Source organism: Chanodichthys erythropterus, chromosome 15 (assembly GCF_024489055.1).
Source record: "Chanodichthys erythropterus isolate Z2021 chromosome 15, ASM2448905v1, whole genome shotgun sequence".
NCBI lineage: Eukaryota > Metazoa > Chordata > Actinopteri > Cypriniformes > Xenocyprididae > Chanodichthys > Chanodichthys erythropterus.
The window spans coordinates 33,599,495-33,621,450 of record NC_090235.1 but is presented as its reverse complement, the minus strand read 5'-3'; the positions used below and the strand labels follow the sequence as shown (position 1 = coordinate 33,621,450).

The window sequence follows — 21,956 nt, the reverse complement described above, 5'->3', positions numbered from 1 at the left end:
GCATTATTTTCAAACATGATATGATTTTCTAACAAAGATCTAACAAAAAATTAAAGATTAACAAATACAGTAACAAACCTTATTGTAAAGTGTAACCATTTTTTTTTTTTTTTTTTTTTTTTAAAATCTGAGGTTGTTACTTATCATCTATTCACTTGGCTTGTCTGCTTCTGAACACAAATGCTGATTAATATGATAAAAATGTGAGGTTAATGACCAAGAGCGCAACCTGTGACTAAGATAAATCATGGAGTCTGTTATCTCAAGACTCTCAAAGGGTATAACATTGAAATAATAATCATGTATATTGATAGTTTTCAAACAGTAGATACTCTAACTGATTTATATATATAAAATACTTTTGAAGGAATGTAGCCACAGGTTCCTTCATTTAAAATCAATGTAGATGTTGAAGAATAATGAACACTAATATAATATAAACCTCCAAGAAAAAGAAAAGCAAAACACGTATCTGTTATGATTATATTATCAGTTCTTATGTAGTGACATACTGAACGTTGGGCCCAAACTCAGGCAAGATAACATGACACTATTAGTCCTTGGTGACTTGGTACAGGCTGAGTTAATGACAGTTAAACATGATAAATGTCATTAACCCCTTTCCTTGTGCAGACCATGGTTCAGCTCCCAGAGCGTGAACCTTACCGTCTCCACGTGGAGCAAACCTTTTCCTTGAAATTCAATAGTTTGGTCTGTCTGATGTGTAAGGGATCAGAAAGGTCAAGGCTAAAGATTAGTCATAGGCTACTAAAGGAGCTGCTATAAATAAGCCTTTGAGGATTCAATCTGGAGCCATTCACACAACAACAACAGCTTCACATTAGATAGACATTACATCAGAGAAAATGAAAAAATACTTTAGCAAACAACATCCTCATGGAATTCTCTTCAGCATCCTAAGCCGTAAGTGTGACTTTACACACTTCAGTTATCCAAAGACACACAGCTGTCACTGTGAGCGATTAGTGTGCTTAAAAAACCAACATACCACCTGTCATGCTGCCTTTGGTGTCTTGGTAAAAACGATTCACTTCATGAAGAGCTTACCTTCCTTCCAAAATCTGCCGCTCAATGACCGACTCGTCCTTCTTCAGAACCGCTGGGTGCCTCTTTTCCTCCTGGGACTTGCGCAGGAGCACATAACTTTTGAGGTGTGGGACTTCCCTGCTGTCAGCATCCTTAGAAACATATTGTTGAATGGTCAGCAGAAATCAGATGTCTGTCCACCCACTCTGGCAGAAGTGTGCAAACTTAAGATGTTCCTGAACAAAGTATGGAGTCTGGACCTGAGTCTAAATGAGTATGCATATCTCAAGTGTGCAATACTGTTCAGTCAAGGTGAGATTTTTAAAAAGAAATGCAAGAGCATGGTTTGACATCGCTTGTGAAAAAGAAGTGCACTTAATTATATTGAATGTGCATGTGTAGAGTACTTCGAATCTCAAAATTATTTTTTAATGAACTGTACTTGTAGATAAAAAGCCAAAAAAAGTTTCTTAAAACACTTTTAAAAAGTTGCATTTTGTAATGATGTCAAAAGGTTTAATTTTAAGTACATTTTAAATCATTATGTTTTAATAATCTTTCATCTTTCTTTTCAATAATCTGTCATGCTTTAAAAAAGTACACTTATTTTGGTATATTGATTAACATAAAGAACAGTAGGGCCTACTTATTTTATACATTATTTTTATATTATTTTAACAGTACAAAATTGCAAGTTCATTACAAATATTAATAAATGTAGGCCTATACACTCTAAGTGCTATATAGCACTAAAAGGGTTCTTGGCTCGTAATCATAGAGGAACCAGAACCACTTTTGGTGCTATGTAGCACCATATCTTTAAAGGTGCTCGACAGCATGTTTGTGAAATGGTGCTATGTAGAACCCATAAGAGGTGCCATATCGCATTTTATTTCTTCAACAAAAATGGTGCTTAACAGCACCAACTGTGGTTCATTGGCTCGTAAAGAACCTTTAAAGGGGCTTAACAGGTTCATATATGGTAGCACCTTAACCACCCCAAAGAACCACTGAAGAACCGCTGAAGAACCATAAAGGGGCTTAACAGGTTCTGTATGCAGTAGTGGTGCTACATAGCAACTCAGTCATTCCAAAGAACCGGTGAAGAACCACTGAAGCACCAAGATTTGGTGCTATACAGCACTTAAAGTGGTTCCCCTATGATTACGAGCCAAAGAGCCACGTTTAGTACTATATATAGCACCATTTTTTTTTTTTTTGTATTAGCAAACATGAACTAACAATGAGGAATACATTTATTACAACATTTATTAATCTTTTGTAATGTTAGTCAAAATGTTAAAAAAGTAAGCATTCTAAAACAACAGACAAGTTATAGGCCTATTGAACAAAGACATAAAACATAGGCTATGAATAAACCAACGTAACAGGCTATGTGTGTGTCTCTTTGTATGCATGTTAGCAACTTTCATAATTGTGCCAAATGTTGAATCAATAGCTGTCCCCCCTGCTGAAAAAAACAGCTAAAACCAGCCTAAGCTGGTTGACTGGTCTTAGCTGGTTTAAGCTGGAAGTAGCTGGTCAAGCTGGTCTCCCAGCCTGGGTTAGCAGGTGTTCAGCTGGTTTAAGCTGGTCAAAAGTCAAAACCCCTCTAAAAACCAGCTATGACCAGGCTGGGAGACCAGCTAAAACCAGCCTGACCAGCTTAGGCTGGTTTTAGCTGGATTGGAAAAGTCATGTTATAGCCTAACCCTCTTTGTCTGCGGACATGAAAAAGGTTTATATGCATTTCGCCGTTTAAAGCTGCACTGTACGTTTGGCCCTCTAACGATTAAACTGCATGCGTCTTGCAGAACATTGTTTTGTGTTTCGGCAGAATCGGCTCTGGTCCTCTACGCGGATGAACGTGGTTCGAGGCCTAGCCTACATCTTATCACAGCGGATAGACAAATAAATACGTTTTTTTGTTCGTTTGTTATTACAACCAAACAACTTTTCTAAGCTAGCCACCACAACTAGCCTACAACTACTTTTCTCTGTGTGCGGGTATGACGCATGTATTCAGTTTCCTTCAAATGCATCCCGACATTACTTTCATTTTTCAAAGTGAAGACATGGTTAGTCAGATGGATTTTTTGCACTGCCACATTAATAATATTTTTCATTTTTTTTTTAAATAAAAAATTACATGTAGTGTAGCTTTAACATGGCTGAACAAGACAAACTGTATTAAGTGTTTGTCATTGTGTATTTACATAATGTGCGCCCAAGAAACAAATGTCCGAACGTCTTACATTAGAAACAAAAAAATCAAGCGCCATTTATTTGAAAGGATGATAGCATACTTTTCAAGCAAAACATTTCACAATAAAAATGAAATTAAAAATATTTTTAACAAATATCCCTTACGCACAGAAAATGTTTCCTTATATATGAACGATAAATAGATCGTTTTTTTAATGTATATTAAAATATACAGAATTATATACTGTGATAATATTGCAGTATATTGAATACATAAGTAATTGCTACTTTTCATTTATTGAAATATGTAATACTATATTTTCTTATATATCATAGTGTAATTTTATATTAAATAGATGTACATGATGTGATAAAATATGATATTGTTTGTGTATAAAATAAATACATATGAACATATATGTACTATATATACATTTATATGGGAACATGTATGTGCAATATATATTTTTAATTATAATTATGAGGAAAATATATATTGTGATATCACAAAAACACTTTTTTATAAATCATCACATATTTTCATATACGAAATAACAGTAAACTGACTAACAGTAAAGTGAGACAGAAGTTTATGGATATGTGTTCAGCTTTATATACTTTTAGGCCTATCCAATGTAGTCATGCATGGTCCTTGCATTTATTGCAGCATATTGTAAAATTATAAGCACTAGTTTTCCATATATGGAAATATATTTTCCAGTATATTCCCAGCTATTTTTGTTTCGCAATGGACAACATTCAGTGTTCAAAGTGTTCATAATGTGATGAACTTCAACCATTATATTACTCTGCTAGGTCTTATCTATAATACATAATATAAATATGTCACATGTAGCATGTATTCTGTAAAGTGCTTCTGGTTCTCTTTACATTGTATAAAGCTAATGTTTGAAATGTGAAAGTGATGATCACAGATTGTATATTCAGTATATTCTTGGAATTCTGTCACTTCACTGACTTCCCTCTGTTTCAGATATTCCTGGCCTGAAGAGTTTGGCAGTGATAGCAGGACTGCAGGAGGAGGCCCAGAGAGCTCTGCACATGCTTATTCTCTCCCATCATCACCCCAGAGATCACCATACATTCACAAAGCTGCTGTTTATGGCTAGCACTCTACAGATGGAGGCCCGAAGCATGGTGACAGAACTGTTTTTCAGACCCATCACTGGCCAGATGGATCTCCAGGAACTCCTAAATGAGATCATTGTCACCAATAGAATAATGTAGGATTATAAGTATACAATCGAGTACCACACTTGTGTGCCATTTTTGCAAAGATATATTATTAACATTTTATATTATTATTATTATGCATTTTGACAGCAATCCATTCTCATATCTTGTATATTTGTCTCCACCTATTGGTGGTTCCCTTCATGGCACAAGTTGACATAAAGGTCAAAGGTCTATGGCTGTGTTTGAGATGGAATCTACTATCTGAGAAAAAAAAAAAGTAAGTGAAAGTGTAACATTGCCTCCAAGATCAAGCATGAGTCTGGATCTAAATGCAGATAAAAAGGTGTTCAATGTCACAAAACATGATACATGACTTGACCGTGGAACACATGACATGAAATGTAGCTAATGGCCTTGACCCGTAACACCATGAACCACGAAAGGATCATACAAATGGACAATAATCCACACAAGGCAAGACTGGAAGTATGGCTAAATAACCGAGAAAACAACAGGATAACACCTGAAACTAATTAGCATGAACAAAAGAACTACAAAGTCCATGAAAAGAACTACAAAAGAACATGAGCTAATGAATGGCCAATTTCAAAATAAGAGACATGACAAAACAGTATGCACATAAAATAAACAGTTTCAAACTGTAGTATACTTAACTGTTGTCACATGACCAGCATGTTTGAATATCTAATTAAGAGCATTCAATTACCATAATGTAGTTTTTCATCAGGGAACACAGAAAATTTACATTCAATTATGTGCAGTTTAAGAATATAGTTGTAGTAAAAATAAAATAAATAGTAAAAATAGTCATTATGCTTTTCTGTGCATATCTTGTTGTGATTAGAGCACAAATCTTCAAACTGTCACAAAAGTCTGATGGACTGTGATAACAAAACTGATAAAACTCATGGTTTACAGTGAGTGTGAAAACATCCATATGTAACAGATTTCAACTCTGCTTCTCTGGGGAAGAATGTAATTAATATTTTTAAGATGGATTTTCATAGATTAGGATGAAATGTCTAGGTCTGGAACAAGGGTCAAGCAAAACCTATAGGCTAACCTTGACCTAATTGTTGTTTGCATCATGCTCTACTGTTTAATTAACGTGAACAGAAGAAAAGGTTTACACTTCTAATGTTACCTTCATATAACAATGCGATAAATTGAAATCCATTAGTTTTAACAAAAATCAACCTGGGAAATAAAATGTAAACATTATCCCTTACATCAAACACTGTACTGGAGTAATTTATAGGCAAAATAAGTATCACTCAGCTTACCTGAGCTTACCTTTCTTAAAAGGGTAGTTCACCCAAAAATGAAAAATTCTGTCATTTATTACTCACCCTCATGTCGTTCCAAACCCGTAAGACCTTCGTTCATCTTCGGAACACAAATTAAAAGATATTTTTGATGAAATCCGAGAGGTACTGACTCCTCCATAGACAGCAATTTCATTACCACTTTCAAAGTCCAGAAATGTACTAAAGACATTGTTAAAAAAGTCCAGGTGACTACAGTGGTTAAACCTTACTTTTATAATTTTTATATTCGGAACATAAATGAAGATCTTTTTGATGAAATCTGCTAGCTTTCTTTGCCTCCAAAGACAGTGACGCAACTGAAACTTTGACGCTTCAAAAAATTCATAAAGAGATCATAAAACAAATCCATATGAATTGAATGGTTTAGTCCAAGTTTTCTGAAGAGACTTGATCACTTTATAAGACGAATTACCGTAAACAAATCTCTGTATGTTTTCGAATTGCTTTTGCGGTACTTTGATGTCATACATTAATTAGTCTGCACAGTGTCGCTTCAAGTCAAACACACCTTAAATCTGCAGTGGTCAGGTGGTCCAGTAGCTTGTAGCTCTTAGAAAATTACAAGTTTACACATTGTAATTACAAGTTCTACACTAACGGCTTTTTCCAGTTAAGAATCGTTACGGTAAATACAACATGGCATGAACGCGCTTTCAGGCTGCGTCTGAAAGGTGAAGAATGCTGCCTTCGGAGGATGCATTTCAAGGTTGGCGAGCATTAAAGCTGAACTAAGTAACTTTTTTTACCTTCATAAATAGTTTTCTAAGTCCTTATGATGGTTAAAGGTCCCGTTCTTTGTGATCCCATGTTTCAAACTTTAGGTAGTGTGTAATGTTGTTGTTAAGAGTATAAATAAAATCTGTAAAATTTTAAAGCTCAAAGTTCAATGCCAAGCGAGATATTTTATTTAACAGAAGTCGCCTACATTGAACGGCCCGTTTGGACTACATCCCTCTACTTCCTTCTTTAATGACGTCACTAAAACAGTTTTTTGACTAACCTCCGCCCACAGGAATACACAAAAAAGGGGGCGTGGTCTTGTTGCGCTCCCACGGAGAAGAGCAAGAGTTGCGTTTGTAGAGTGTGTTTGTCGCCATGTCGTCGAAACGGTGTTATTTTCATCCCGCAGTCCAATCACCTTTGTTTGGCCTTCCCAGGGACGCTGTACTTAAAGATCAATGGTTACAATTTATGTTTAACTCGTTCCCGAAAATTATAATTGTGGTATCCTTACTGCAACAGTTAATGTTGGACTGCAGTGCACATAATGGCCACAAGAGGGGACTATGTTTATGTATATGGCTGTTTTCCATATGAGGTACTCTTCTGAGTGAGTGCTAATGTTGTACATTTTCTGTCGCTGCTTGTGGAGATTAAAGAGTTCAGTCTCTCGGGAATTATTGTCTTTTGTGTTCATTCGGCACAACACCACAATAATCCACATGTAAAACTATGTGCAGCACACGTTATGGTAAGAGGCGTGACCTTTCCGGGCAAGGAGCGCTAAGCTGCTGTCGAATCACAACACAGGAACCGCTGGCCACAATCAGAACTCGTTACGTATTTCTGAAGGAGGGACTTCATAGAACAAGGAAGTCATCAGCCCGTTTTTATGACAGTGGAAACAGCGGTATACAGATAAGTAAATTATGTGAAAAATACTGTGTTTTTTTTAACACGCGAAACATGAACACATGTTATATTGCACACTATAAACACAATCAAAGCTTCAAAAAAACACGAAAAACGGGACCTTTAATTGACTTGTAGTGGTGTGTTTGAGGCGAGCACTAATCCCCTCTGGCACGTCTATGCCAGAATATAGCACTTGCAAGTTGAGCTGCATCGACCCGACACAGTCTCGCCTCATGTTCACGCGAGAGTGACAAAATGCTTTACGGTAATTCAAAAACAATATATATATCATGACTTTATAAGACAATTTCGAAAATTACCCACCTCCATCGAGTGTACTGTATGCAAATTACCCACCTCCCTTTCTTGTACTGGTGAGCGTTGTAGTCCAGAGCTGTGCTTGGAGTATTAATGACAGTGTGATTCACTGAAGGAAACTGTAGGGGGAGCTTTGCAAATCTTACTGAGTTCCGCTTTAAGGCACGTCCAAAACCAATGTTTGCTTCGCTTCCTGTCTCCAGAGATACCTTCATCTGATCAATTTTTGAAGGCAGCATAGATGTATCCTTCGTAGCCTTTGATATCCCACAATCCTGTGTGTCCCACTCAGTGACAGCTGATCTTAAAAATTTGGCAACTGAAAGTTATGGTTTGTGGTCAGTTTGTGTATAAATGTACATTTTTGACCAACGTTTTCCACTTTTGATGTCATTTCTAGTGAGAAATTACTATTGTAGTAAATAAATATTCACTTGGTTATAACTAAAGCTCTCTCTATTTTGCTGTAGATCATTAAACCGTTACACCGCCTCAGAAGTCGGTCCAAAATCAGTTTCAGCAGGTACCTCTGTGCGTAAACACTGCCTACAAAGTCATTGCCTGATAAGTCAGATGCCTACAAGTTTTGGGATGCAGCCTCAATTTGGCATTGATAGTGTTGACATAGAAGCGCATAATAATTCAGAGTAGATTGTCACGTGTTGTCATTCCGTAGTTATGGTTATAACGACATGGTGTGAACACAGAAAAAAAATCCTTCTGAAAGTGATTCCAATGTTGCCGTTTCTTCATTGTCGTTATAGTTGTGGTGTGCTATTCTTTTACCTTTAGAATGATTTTTAGAACTATATCTTTATCATCTTTAGTTTGAACGGGGCCTTCTAAGGCCTGTTTTTTTCTGCCAGTGTGGAAATATATGACTCAGTGCAGCACCTCCTTTCTGTTTAACACCAATATGAAGGTAGTGTTGTTATTACCCATCTATGAAAAGAGCTTGTCAAACCTGTTGCGTTTGTTTGCTGTATAGCCAGAGCAGTTTTATAGCAGACATATAAAAGCATATCTTCAGGCTTATACTGCACAAACACACTTTAATTCAACTAATTAAAATGTCCATTACTTCTTATATTATTCATGTACATTATTTTTCTCAAATATGTGTATAAATACACACTAAAAGCATCATATGTCTCAGTATTGTACCTGCACTATCAGGTATGACAAGCTTCAGTAGTTTTGATGGTAGCTAAACCATTGATGAATCATATACCTGATGATTCATAGAACATCAACAGGAACATCCTGGGTGTAGGTATGTTGGACAAACACTCAAATGACCCTATTTTCCCCTGCCAGACTCCAAAACCCCCTGAGGAGTCTTCAGTAAACAAGGGTGGATTGTTGTTAAACTGATATAGCAGCGACAGTTTCAGTGCAAATACATTTGGAGTTATAAGGAAACATGTCCACGCCATTGAGGGTATTATGCTTAATCACGCCTGGACTTATTTGATATTGAGCCAATGATAGAATCAAACACAATCATTTATGAATGTTTGACTCTGTGCTTGTTTCACATAAGACATAATTAAACTACAACCACATAACCAAGGCTGTGGTCTATACAGACAGATCCATAACCCACTGACTGCAGGGTTATGTAAGGTCATGTGGCTGTGGTTTATGGGCTGGTTGATCTAGGTTAAGAGTCAAGAAAGCGAATGGATTGTGGTGAAAGCTCTATAAACACTGCTGTGGTCTGTGTGGGTTAGAATTATAGGCTACCTATGATTTGTGCATTAATCAAAAGGAAAATTGTGACTACAAATATCGATAACATTTAGTATAGTTAGTATGAAATCAGTCAAGATGAAAAAAAAAAAATATATATATATATTGTGTATATATACATACATACAACAGCATATCTCACAGCTGGCTTTGCCTTATGATAAATTCTTAGATAAACATTGGTATATCAAACAAGGTGGATGACGTATTAAAACAACTCTTCTGTCACATTGACTGATAGTTCAAATATGAATTGGCTTCTTGCAGTGAACCATAATTACACAATGTATGCTGCCACGCAAAACCCCTTTAAAACATTTCACCATTTATAACTGAATGCCTGAAGGGTTCAGAAATACTAATCCATTGGATCACAGGCAGTGTGTTTTTTAAATGTCAAAACATGACTTTTTTACTGCCATTTCACCTTAAGGCAGAAACTGAAAATCTAATGAATCAAAAAGTGATTCATTGCATATGCAATGCATGTCAAATATAATACAAAGGACAAGTTTCAAGTATTTGATGAAACACTATTCCTCTGCCCTTTCTCCTTACACAAATGGCACTTTCTGCTTTATTTCCTGGTATTCTCTGGGGGTTTTAAGGCTTCGATATACGAAACGTGCTGAATAGCAGCTCAACTCCGGCATTTCCAAATTGAATGTGACATTGCGTCCTATGAACCATAGTTTAAATGAGTTCTTGCACTGTTACAGTGCGTTTCCGGCGTATCACCTGTGGCGCAGTCTTGCATAAGGGATTTTTTTTTTTATTTGCATACTTTACATGCATTACAGTAGTGTGTGAATGTTAGTACAACTGATTTCTGTGTTGAACACAATGCATTTACTCAATTCTGATAATGTCAGCTGTCTTCACTGAAGGCACATGCAAATGCAAAATATTTTAATTTAGTTAGCGTACAACTTTTACCAGTTCTTTGAGCAAAACAAGCATCCTATGTTTTAAGAAATCAATTTCTTAAAAAATCCATGTTAAAGCAACCTTAAGGGTCTTACATAAGAGAATGATTTTTCCTAACAAATTACTCTTGCAACAGTGAAATTCACATTAAAATATACATTTAAATTTAAACAAGCAATCAATTAAATGCTATCCTAGACTGCATATGGCAAGTGAAGTGCATGTTGTTTCTTTGTACATTTAAATAAGCAGGTCCATTTACCACTCTTTAACATTCATTCCGGCTCAAAGCATTTTGTTTGGTACAACAAACTTCACACAGCCAAACTTTCACTGAAGCGCCAACATTTGACTAATACATTCATCAACTTATCAATAAAGCAATAGTTCACTATTAATAAAGATGTAAAATGTCATTATTTATTAACCCTCATGTTGCTGCACAACCTTCCTTTTTTCAGTGCAACACAAAAGGTGAATTCTTGAAGAATATTCTGTCCAATATTTGGGCAGTCATTTGCTATCTTACGAGTTTTCAAAAGCCTTTTTTTTCTTGTTTGTGTGTCATCTATAACACCATTGCTTTTTGTCAACTCGGAGATGTGTTTCATGAAAGAAGGAAAACTGGCATGAGGGCGAATAAATTATGACAGAATTTGACAGAACTGAGTGGAAAGTTAAATCATGCTACAGTTTATGTCCATCTGTTGGCTATAAAGAGGTCAGACTGTTTTCCATTCTTCATTCTCAGGAAGTCAAGCAAATTCATTTGTTGGCTTATGTCTTCTGGACAGCAACATTGAAATACTTCACACATCCATCACAAGAGACCAAAGAACAAAAATGTGTAATAGAAGCATAAATACAACTACATCTTCAGATATGTTTGAAAAAAAAAAAAAAACTGCCCATGAAATCACAATTTTCAGGGGTATACTTCAAAATCATCCACTGATTCCAAGCCAGAGGACGTATTCTTCACAGAGATTAAGTATTCATTGTTTAAGGATGTTTGGAAATTAAAAAGATAAATGATCTAAAGAGAAACTCTCATGCCTGTGTGCTTCTGGGTATTAAAGGAGTGTCCGACATGATCGGCACACCAGTTTCCTGGAAACTTGGAGAGAATGCTGTATGGAATGAGAGAGAATGAGAAAAGAATTCAAATTAAAGCAAATAAACATGCAATTTGATCTACACTTTATAGGAGTAGTATCATGAGAAATTGAATTTTCATTGATCTTTTAAATCCATGTAACTTTTAAAATTTCTCTTGTGAAAATGAAAATTCTTTTGAAAATTTACTCACCCGCAAGTAGTTCCAAACCTGTATAAATTTCTTTGTTCTGCTGAACACATAATACTATGGTAGTTACTGACATTCTTCCAAATATCTTCCTTTGTGTTCAGCAGAACAAAGAAATTCATACAGGTTTGGAACTACTCGAGGGTGAATAAATGACCCTATCCCTTTAATTATATTGAATGTGCACTTATAGTTTGTCATATCTTAAAAGTTTATAAAAAAAAAAAAAAAAAAAAAAAACTGTACTTGCACATAATATAATATTATTATTAAGAAATGGTCACTGAAGTGTACTTAAAGACAGTACACTTTCAAGACTGTTTCTTAACGCACTTATAAAAAAGTGCACTTTGTAATAATGTCAAATTACATGTTTTACTTGAAATCATTGTTTTTATAATCTGTTGTCATGCTTTAAAGATGTACACATTTTGATGTGTTGACTAACATACTAAAGCACATGTAATAGTACTTGATTATAATTTTAACTGCAGTGTGTTGTTCAATATTACATTTAAAGTTAATTACATACAAGTAATTAAAATATATTTAAATACATCACACACAAGGTATAATGTAGTTTACTATAAATGCAGTACACTAATAATATTTCAAAAGACAATACAACTAGCTATGAAATTACATACACATACATGTTCAACTAATTGCATTTATTACTTTAAACTATAATACGTTTTCATTTAATGGTAAATATATGCAATTAAGTGTCCAAAAACATTCAGTTCACACTAATCTTTACTGTAAGTGTATTATTTCCATAAGTACTTTTTAAGAAAAATTAGTAACATTTACTGAAGGGTTGACCTGACAGAAAACCCACAGTCTGTGAATAAGCTTATTCTCACTGCATTTGCACCTCATTTCACATGAGAAGAGGATAAAAGCACAGCAGCAAAAAACAACAACAAAATAAAAACATATTTTTGAAAGTGACTATGATTATGTGATTATGACTGGCAGAAAAAAAAAGAAGAAGAGGAAAACATATGCACAGGGAAAAATAATAATGAAAAACTATGACATGAACCTACAAATGCTGAAGTAATAAATGTGTGCTCTCAGAAAGTTATGTACTTAACTTCATGTTCCCACAAACGTTTATATAATGGAATAAAGGCAAAAAAAAAATCCAGCTGTCGCTTGCCAATAATGCAGAACATGAAAACAACATCAAGCAATGTGAAAGGGAGGGGTAAACCACCACTGATGAGGAAAAGAGAGACATTCAAATTCAGAGGAGTGTAACCGATCAGATGGCTTCCAGACAAGAGAGCATTGTTTGTGACAATGTAGTTGGTTACATCACAAACCCCTCAAACTCTCGGCCACACACCCCTCTCATTCTCCCAGAGCTGATGCAGGCACTCAACAGCCTTTAATTCAGGCAGAGAGAGGCCCACAGCACTGCTACGCTAACACACAGAACCGGCTTCAGCTGCTAACTAAATTAGCATGAGGTTAAACTAAGGTCTTTGCTTAGTTTTATGCAAAACAAACTGTGGGAGAGTCTCATGAATGTTCAGGTCATATTGCTCGCCAAATTTAATAGAAAGAAAAATAATTATATAATTTGTATATAAAAAACCTAGTTTAAGACCACTGATTTTTCACATTGAAGTATTATTTTCATTTCAATTCTCTCACTAATGAAAATAAATAAATAAAATTTCATTCACGTTACTGTAATGTGAAAAAAAAACAAAAACAAAAAAACAATAATATATTATTAACATTGTAATGTACACTACTGTTCAAAAGTTTGGGGCTGGTACGATTTTTTAATGTTTTTTAATGATGTTTTTCATGCTCAACATTATTTGATAACAAAACAGTAATATTGTGAAATATTATAACTTAAAATAATCACTTTCCATGTGAATATTTTTTAAAATGACATTGATTCCTGTGATGGCATCAATTTCCAGCATCTTTACTCCAGTCTTCAGTGTCACATGATCCTTCCAAAATCATTGTAATATGATGATTTGCAGCTCAAGAAACATTTCTTATTATATTTAATATTTTTGTAAAAACAGTGGTACATTTTTTTCCCCTCAGGATTTCTAGAAATAGAAAGCTTTTGTAACATTATAAATCTCTATACTGTCACTTTTTAATAATTTAAAGCATATTTGCTTAATAAACGTATTAATAGTTTTAAAAAACAACAACAACAAAAAAACAAAACAATATCAACAACTTTTGAACACTACTGTATTATTTTAATAGGCCTATCTATGTTTAAATTGCATTTATAAATCATGGGAATTTTTTACCAGTCTTTAAAAATGATCTGGGGTGATACTTTCATATTGCCGTAATCATTTGCAGGTTTTTGTGTTGAGAAAAGTCTGTGTAAACAGTTCATAAAATCAAATTCACTACTTACACTGGTTACTGTTGTTGCGCAACTTCCTTGCTTCTATGTCATCAGACCTCTCCATTGAAATCTGCAACTCTAAAGAGAGAATAAAATGATTTATTTACATATTCAGAAACCATTATATGCAACATATGGCATGCAGTGATTTCAATCATTCATCATTCATTCACTTTTCATTGTATGGAAAAGAACCTTTTGTGTTCCACTTAAGAAAAATCATAATCATACAGGTTTGGAAAGACTGGGTGAGAGTGTGTAATTGATGGCATGAAACAGAAGTTGCTATAGTCTTTTCTTTCTTTTTGTGATGTACATTTGATTGAAACAGCTTCTCAAACACGAAAAGTGTAGGGTGGGACTTGATTTTGTCTAGTTGTCCAATCTGGAATTGATTGGATGTTTGTAGTTTGCTATTGCTGTGATCTCATGTCCCACCCTCACGCCGGTAAACACATCATCAGAGAAGAGATATTGATTATTATTTTGAAATTATTTTGATGAAAGATTACGAGGGCACATTAACAATAATAAATAAATAAATAAATGATGTACACTGATAAATTATTTATAACAAAAACTGCAATATTCCATAAAGCACAAGAATTGTCAATTTTGGTTTCATGGTGACTTTAACATTTGCAAGAGGCCACTGAGAATGAGACAGTGTATATTTCAGGACTACATGTTGAGGAAAAGAAAGAGAAATGTTGTTGTCACTCACTTCCATCACTCATAGAATTAAAGCTGCTCTTTTGGCTGTTCTTTTTGCTGTTCCAGGTGTCATTGCCGCTGTCTCGCTGTAGCTCTTGTGGACGAATTTGCGGCCTTTTCTTACTCTTGCGTGTACTGATGCGAATAATCTCTCGCACCAGCCTGCCCTCGGCCTCCTGCTCCTCCATGTTGTGCTCCTGCACGATATCCGAGATAAGCTGACTGATCTCCCGGGAACGCCGCAGGAACATTGAGTCCGAGGTGCACTTGGCAAGCTCATTGATCTCAAACTCAGAGAAGACCTCCATGAGCTTCCGGGTGATGAGTTTGTCCACATCTTCTGTCTCGTTGCCACTGATAAAGTCATCTTCCGGTAAGCTACTTAAGTAGATTGGACTGTCCATATCGATTTTAGAAGTGGAATATGACACACACTCCTCATCTTCTTCTATGACAGATGTGTCCACCTTGACACCACGAATACGGACGTCGGTATAGAAGCCATTCTCAACCTGTGGAGGTCTTGACGGGTTCTCCACCTGCGCATTGGTAGCTGAGCTCTCGCTTGAAACGAGACAAGGCAAGCGCCGACATACGCGGTACAGTCCACAAGTCAACACGCTACAAAAAAGCTTCCTGCAGCTACCCACAGACGAGCAGGGTCCGCACATACACGTCCCTGAAACGGGCTCTTCTTTGGCAGGAAGAAAGCTAACAGTCTCTGGTCCAGACGTATTGCCATTGGCATCCTTGTTGACTTTGTGTCTCACTCCAAAGTGCTGGATCTCAATCTCCACTGGATCGACAGAGCGTTCTTGGTATGGCCCTTCATCAATGGGACCACTGGTCCAGGACGGGGTGCTCTCCATAGGGACAACACTCGGCCCAGACCGTCCTCTGGTGGCTGCTTTTGCAGTTACCTGATGCTGGACTGAGGCCTCAGGGTCTGTTAAAGAAAAAGAGACTTAATAGGAGAAAACTAGGAGGAGGTGAAGGTTTTACCTTACACTTTCAGTCAGTCTCAGTAACAAAACTGCACCATGTTATCCCAAATTTTCCTTAGAGATGTAAACCAACCAGTTTAAGAGCTGTTTTGTGTTTGCTTTCTTGGCTGTTGTCATTGTTAATAAGAGTGAAAGTAAAACTTTCACAACACCATCAAAACAATATAATCTAAATTGTATTTGTCATCTAAAGCCTTATGAAAGTGAAACATGCACAGTATAAAATACATTTAATTTTACTGTAGACTACTGATTTTTATTCCAATAAATCTAAGTAAATAACAAATAATTATTTCCAACTTAAATGTTTTCTACAGTTTTAGCTCAGAGTTTTAAATTAGACAATAAAAAAAATTGTGATGCATTGTAAATTACATTCATGCAGTAATATTCTTTCATATCTAGGCCGCCATTGATTGTTTACAATTTCGGAAAAGCTACAAAGTTCACTGTCCCCAAACAAACATGCCGCAGTTTACATAAAAAGTCTAGTCAAACGAACTTTAGGAATTAACTAGTTAACTAGTATACGACTGTGGAAAACACTAACAGAGCGGTGTATCAGGACATCTTAAGGAGTAATATTAATAATAATAAAAACTTTGTTTCTCTACTCACGCCATATGGGGAAAAAGTCGAAATCTGACGAGATTCTTCCGGAAGTCCGGAGATCTAAAAAAGGTTGTTTGACTTAGATTTCACTATCAGTCCACAAATATACCGCCGCGGCTCATTCAGTTGTCCTCAAAATGTATTAAAAAGCAAAAAACTGGAGAATGCTTTGACCGGAATGCCCGTCGTACCTGCTTCCATAAAAACACAGGCAGATCTAGAGGGCTACCTGATTCTACAGGTACATCAGGACATGGACACTGGTGACGTCATTTGAAAAGTCTAACCAATTGTTTCATTGACTGTAAATCATATCGGAGGACGTTTGCAACCAAGTGTACACGCAGGCCTCTTGTAGGCCTATATTTTAATAAAAGTTTTAACCTTTGATATATTTTGAATTGCAATGGATAGTCTACATTTTAATAGGATGAAGTCAGTGAACGAAGCACTGAGATGTTAAACCAACAGATGGCGTCAATGCTCCTCGGTTACAGTGGAGAGGATGAATTTTTTTTGTTGTGTTTAGGACCAGGTTCAGCATAACTACTCATATTTCTGCAGCAAATTTCACCACACAAGATACTTTACTTCCGTTTCTGCGTTATCTGTAAGTGTGACAGGATTTGTTAACACTAGCAGTAAGAGTTTAAGAGTTCAGCAGAGTCTTCCTACTGAGCTGTATAATCGCCAGGTAGTTAGAGAAGCTCAATCTTTCTTAACAGTTACCTCCCATCCACTCGATTCTGAGTTTCAGCTTTTACCCTCAGGATCTCGGTTAAGATTTCCTTCTGTTAGGAGTAACAGGTACAAACATTCCTATTTCTTTGATAAATTCTGGCATGTGTGGAATATGTAGTCGTTTGAGCCTGTCGTCTTTTTAAATGTAATTATTAATGTATTGTGAATTGTGCTGTGAAACTGCCCCCTAGGGGACCGAAAGAAATCATAAAACTGATTGTGGCTTTAAAGTTTATTAACATATTAACATGGTGTATGGTCTTTGAAAGGGTGGTGCATCAGGAATAGAGCTGCAAATTGCCAAGACAGTTCCCTGTGTCCACAGTTTCTATGATCACTGAACAGCAATGGACTGGATCAGTCAGAGCATCCTATAGTCCTTGCAGAGACCAGAGCCTGATGACTGACAGCCTCCCCAACGCACACCTAATCAAGGCTGCAAGAATTTGAAAAACAATTAATGTTGGGTGGCATTTGAGAATCATGCAAGTATGCAATTAAAATAAGCATAATAATAATAAAAAACTTTTCACCGGCTTCAATGCTGTAGACCATGTTTAAAAATGTATACCAATTTCTGCTGTACACAGATTTTCTGTACACACTGAACATCCGATGACCTACCACAGCTGCCAGTCAAGTATATTTTAGTATGCCTTATTGAATACTGTATTGTCAGTATTGTTATATGGTATTAAAAATTGGTATCAAGTATGAAACTTCAAATAGGCCTGCTACTGGACTAAATTGAAATTGTGACAGTTTAAATAGTGACATCCAGTTATATGAAAGTGTTGAGTAGAGCCGTTTGAAATGTTTGTCACATTATACATGGTTACACAACTTAAAAAAAAAAAAAAAAAAAAAAAAAAGTGGTCAGTACATACTGCATGGTTTCATGTAACTACAATCCTATTCTGAACATGGCAATAAACATCCTGAATTACACTTAGGAAATGAGGCTGCCCACTATGTAAAGCGAAGACAGATTGCTGGGATGCTGTAAATGCTGAAATAACCATCCCACTTTTGGACTCTTCAGTATTGCTTGCAGAGGGCAGATCATTTCCTGCTAAATACCAAAAATAGAGATCGGTGTAGATATAAATGAAGCAATTGTACTCACTTTATAACAGACGTTGAGGATTCTAGATGGAGAGGTTAACTTTCTGGAATTTGACTAGGCCCTGCTGACCAAGACCTGCAGGGCTATTTTGGGCCACCACACATTCAGGAGCAGAGGAATCCAATCTGTTAACTTGAGGCTGGTTTTGTTCAGCTGTGGCAGAAGGACCAAATAATGTCATTTTCTGACTGAAAAATCATATTTAAAACATGCAATGAGATTGATTGTGGTGCACTTTAGAGCAAACCTTGTCTGTAGTTGCTGGAAAGTGTAGGAGAAAGCCTTCGGATGGCACCTTGGCCGAACTCACTTGGAATGGCAGTAATGTGCCTAGTGTAATCTGGATTTCCTTGAGTTGCAGTGAATTGGCTCTGAACTGCTTTGGAACCATGATATTGAGGAGCTGAAGAACAAACAGGCGTTTGTACATTTTGACCTGGCCTCTGGCCCAGGTAACTTGGAGTTGAGGAACCCCGGAAAGCACCACTGCGAACATCACCAGAAGCCCATTGGTTCTGAAAGTTACCAAAGCTGCTTGTGGGTGCTTTATTAAGCCTAACACGGACTGTATTGATCTCATTAGCTCCAGCAATAGTGGGGTTATTGGCACTGAATCCCAATTCACTTCTAGAAGGATTTGAGGGCCTAGAATTTGGTTTGTATGAGGGTCCCTTCACAGAAGAGAAGGTCTGATACCTAGTCCGGGAAGTGCTAGTGGCTGGCCAGACATTTCTGAAATTTCTGGCTGCTTCAAAAGGCTGGTTTTGAGGAGCGGTCTGACCAGAGGCAAATGTTATCCTATGTTCTGGAAAGCTAGGACGAACTTTGGGTTTATTGGATTCTGTTCTACTTTGAAAACTGGTAGGACCTTGCATTATCAGGATTTTTCCAGAACTGGCAGTTGAGGACTTTGCAACATCGTGTTGAGCCCCACTTCGAGAGGGATACATGGGCTTATAGATTTGACTAGGCTGACCGTGGACATTGTAGGCCTGCTGGAATTTGGGGTGAGTAGCTTCATATTGAGCTGGTAACTTATTTCTAGGAGTACTTTCTGGGGCTTTGAGAAGAATCCCACCAGAGCTGACAATTGAAGATTCATCCACACGGTCCCTACAGTCATTTTTGGAAGGTTTTCTTAGCTCAGGACTGGGACTGTATTGAGTACCACTCATGGAGTAGTGAAGAGGTTCATTCCATGACTGGCCCTGACTACTGCCAGTCAATCTAGTATCTCTAGAAGTCTGACTGGCCTGATAGGCAGCAACATGACTGGGAACTCCAAGTGATTTTACAGAATCGGGATGCCCACTATAGCCCCCATGACCTTGAGCACTTCCTCCACCTTTAACTACAATGATTGGCCCTGAGCTAACAACCGAAGGCTTGACCTCAGTGTACTGAAGTCCACTACTAGAGGGTTTTCTTGGATTCATGCTTGAATACGTAGACATTTCCTTCAGCAATGGGCCATAACTGCTACTGGCTGTCTGGACTTTGTTAGTGCTTTGGCTCCATTTAGATGAACTATGCGGATGGGACATCCGACTTAAGATAGAAGTTGATCCAAGATTTGGGTCTCTTGCATGCGGGTCTCTAGAAACTTCAGAGTTGAACTCCATATGGCCAAATGTGTTTTTAGGAGGCTTCACTGCAAAGAAGTTGCTAGATCCAGAAGTTTTAGCCACCTCATTACTAGATTCACCGCTAGAGTGTTTTAAGGGGTTGGGTACCTTTAAGTTTCTTATCAAGGTGGACCCACTCTGAGATGAAGTAGAAGCCAGTTGGCTTCTAGGCTGGACATTTAAGGCATCAGCAGCCCTACGAGACTCATATTGAGCAGAGGGTTGACCAAAACCTGACAAGCAATACGTTGGCTTAAAGTTAATATTTTTTTGATTGTCACGTTTATCTGGAGTCTCACAAGCTTTTGAATCTGATTTTATATTTGAGCCCGCAAACACTCTCCCCTTATGATAATTATAACTTCCATGGGTGCCTTGACTGTGGGGCAGGTGAACAGAACTGTAGGCAGGTTCATTCCAACTTCCTATTTGTTTAACCTCATGGCGAATCCCTGGGAAAGTGTGAGATGAAGCGCTTTGCATATTAGCAGTTGGCATGCTCCCTGTTAGAAACAAATAAAAAGTACACAAACAGCCAGAGACAGCAATGTTTCAGATACATATCAGAAGCGTGTTAGGCTTACCTTCATAATTCCCCCAACAGGTTACATAAGCAGGAAACAAGGCAAAAAGAATTCTGAAAACAAGCAAGAAGTCAACCATTTGGTAGAGCAATGTACAGGTTCATTCAGCTTCTGAGCAAACAACAACCACCAACAACAAACTTTCACTTCAGTCAGTTTAGTGCTCACCTTAAGCAGTATCTAGAACCCATTGTTGAATAAGACACCCAGAACTTTTGTTACAATCCCAATTGAGCGCTTCTAACACAAACATCAATAGGAATCCTCTTATAGACTTCACTCCTCACCTTTAGCCAATCAGCAATCAAGATACCTGCAAGTTCAGCTGTTAACAATAATCACATTACTTTACAAAAAAAATTCTCTGTTTATAAATCATGTTTAAGGGTCAGATCAGGAGGAAATTGCTGACAACTTTTATTTGTTCACAATTCACTTTAATGTATTTACAGGGTTAACAGTTATTTCTGATCACTGGATAAGGATTTTAGAAAATCATTAATAAATCATTCAGACTCATTTGCAAATCAGTTCAACTTGCAAACAGGTTTTACAAGAAAAGAAAAAAGGTGCACGAATAAAAAATATTCATTTTCATGACCTTTTCAGACCTTGAAAACATTAATCTGCTATTTATATGTTTTCTATGACTGAAAAAATACAAAAATAAATTCTAGACTGTGTGATGAATACATGCTTTCTAAACTGCTGCACAACCTCATCTGACCATAATTAGATTTTCATCACTATGAGCTCACATCAATAAAATACAATACAGGCATTTTCCATGAGCTGAACTTGGTGAAGAAGGCATAGTTGATATCATTTATCATATTTATATGGACAACTACAGACATTTTGTGTTAAAGTTCAGACTGCAAAATATTCATTGTGTATAATATACAGTAATGGTCAGGATCCACATCCAGTATATTCTGAAGCGAGTGCTTTCGAGGAAGAGGCTTTTAATGCATCAAGCTGAAGCACTGACATGTGTTCACAGTATGAGGTTTCATTCCTTAAGGAGGTATGAAAGCCATTAATGCAGTCTAATACATAGCCTTCCCTCATACTCACACGCATACACGCACCGCTCTGACAATTTCCCATTCCCACCAGTGCACATTTGATAGATAGGGATCATTACTGTCATTCTCCTGCAGTCAGCAGGAAGGAGAAGCATTCGTCTCCTGATACCAGGTACTTGAAGAGGTGAGGAGATCTGTCACACCGTCCTACTTTTCTTTGGCATGTCATTTCATCCTTTACATTGTCCCTCATTTATTCCTCCAACCAGGGGTGAAGAGGGAATGTTGGAACGGATAATTTCCTATATATTAACAGAATCCCACATGAGCTCTTCACCTGCCATTATTGATAGTGATGCGACTGTGTGACCTTTACATGGAGCTG

The 21,956-nt window shown here is 36.8% G+C and overlaps 3 protein-coding genes across 3 annotated transcripts; 1 reads left to right on the top strand and 2 right to left on the bottom strand.

Moving 5' to 3' along the window:
* The first annotated feature begins 866 nt into the window (after positions 1-866).
* Positions 867-4,694, top strand: nr0b2b (nuclear receptor subfamily 0, group B, member 2b). The gene is made up of 2 exons (XM_067411455.1): positions 867-1,359; positions 4,247-4,694. Exons 1-2 carry the CDS (start codon positions 867-869, stop codon positions 4,498-4,500), a joined length of 747 nt encoding a protein of 248 aa, XP_067267556.1. The 3' UTR covers positions 4,501-4,694.
* Positions 4,695-9,659: 4,965 nt separating this feature from the next.
* Positions 9,660-16,667, bottom strand: kdf1b (keratinocyte differentiation factor 1b). Its single transcript, XM_067411454.1, has 4 exons — positions 16,474-16,667; positions 14,862-15,797; positions 14,147-14,215; positions 9,660-11,560 (listed from the first exon to the last, which is right to left on the bottom strand). The coding sequence occupies exons 2-4, from the start codon at positions 15,718-15,720 to the stop codon at positions 11,481-11,483; spliced, it is 1,008 nt and encodes a 335-aa protein (XP_067267555.1). The 5' UTR covers positions 15,721-15,797; positions 16,474-16,667; the 3' UTR covers positions 9,660-11,480.
* A 766-nt stretch (positions 16,668-17,433) lies between these two features.
* zgc:175136 (uncharacterized protein LOC100136863 homolog) lies at positions 17,434-20,761 on the bottom strand. The gene is made up of 5 exons (XM_067361482.1): positions 20,712-20,761; positions 20,544-20,596; positions 18,582-20,462; positions 18,335-18,487; positions 17,434-17,644 (listed from the first exon to the last, which is right to left on the bottom strand). Exons 1-4 carry the CDS (start codon positions 20,732-20,734, stop codon positions 18,357-18,359), a joined length of 2,088 nt encoding a protein of 695 aa, XP_067217583.1. The 5' UTR covers positions 20,735-20,761; the 3' UTR covers positions 17,434-17,644; positions 18,335-18,356.
* Positions 20,762-21,956: the final 1,195 nt, after the last annotated feature.

Coding starts and splice junctions, on each gene's coding strand:
- nr0b2b (XM_067411455.1), top strand. CDS start 867: ATGAAAAAATACTTTAGCAAACAACATCCTCATGGAATTCTCTTCAGC. Junction 1,360..4,246: donor TGCAATACTGTTCAGTCAAG/GTGAGATTTTTA, acceptor CCTCTGTTTCAG/ATATTCCTGGCCTGAAGAGT.
- kdf1b (XM_067411454.1), bottom strand. CDS start 15,720: ATGGAGAGCACCCCGTCCTGGACCAGTGGTCCCATTGATGAAGGGCCA. Junction 14,216..14,861: donor TAATTCTATGAGTGATGGAA/GTGAGTGACAAC, acceptor TTCTCTCTTTAG/AGTTGCAGATTTCAATGGAG. Junction 11,561..14,146: donor GCGCAACAACAGTAACCAGT/GTAAGTAGTGAA, acceptor CATTCCATACAG/CATTCTCTCCAAGTTTCCAG.
- zgc:175136 (XM_067361482.1), bottom strand. CDS start 20,734: ATGGGTTCTAGATACTGCTTAAG. Junction 20,597..20,711: donor GGTTCTAGATACTGCTTAAG/GTGAGCACTAAA, acceptor GCTTGTTTTCAG/AATTCTTTTTGCCTTGTTTC. Junction 20,463..20,543: donor CTGTTGGGGGAATTATGAAG/GTAAGCCTAACA, acceptor TGTTTCTAACAG/GGAGCATGCCAACTGCTAAT.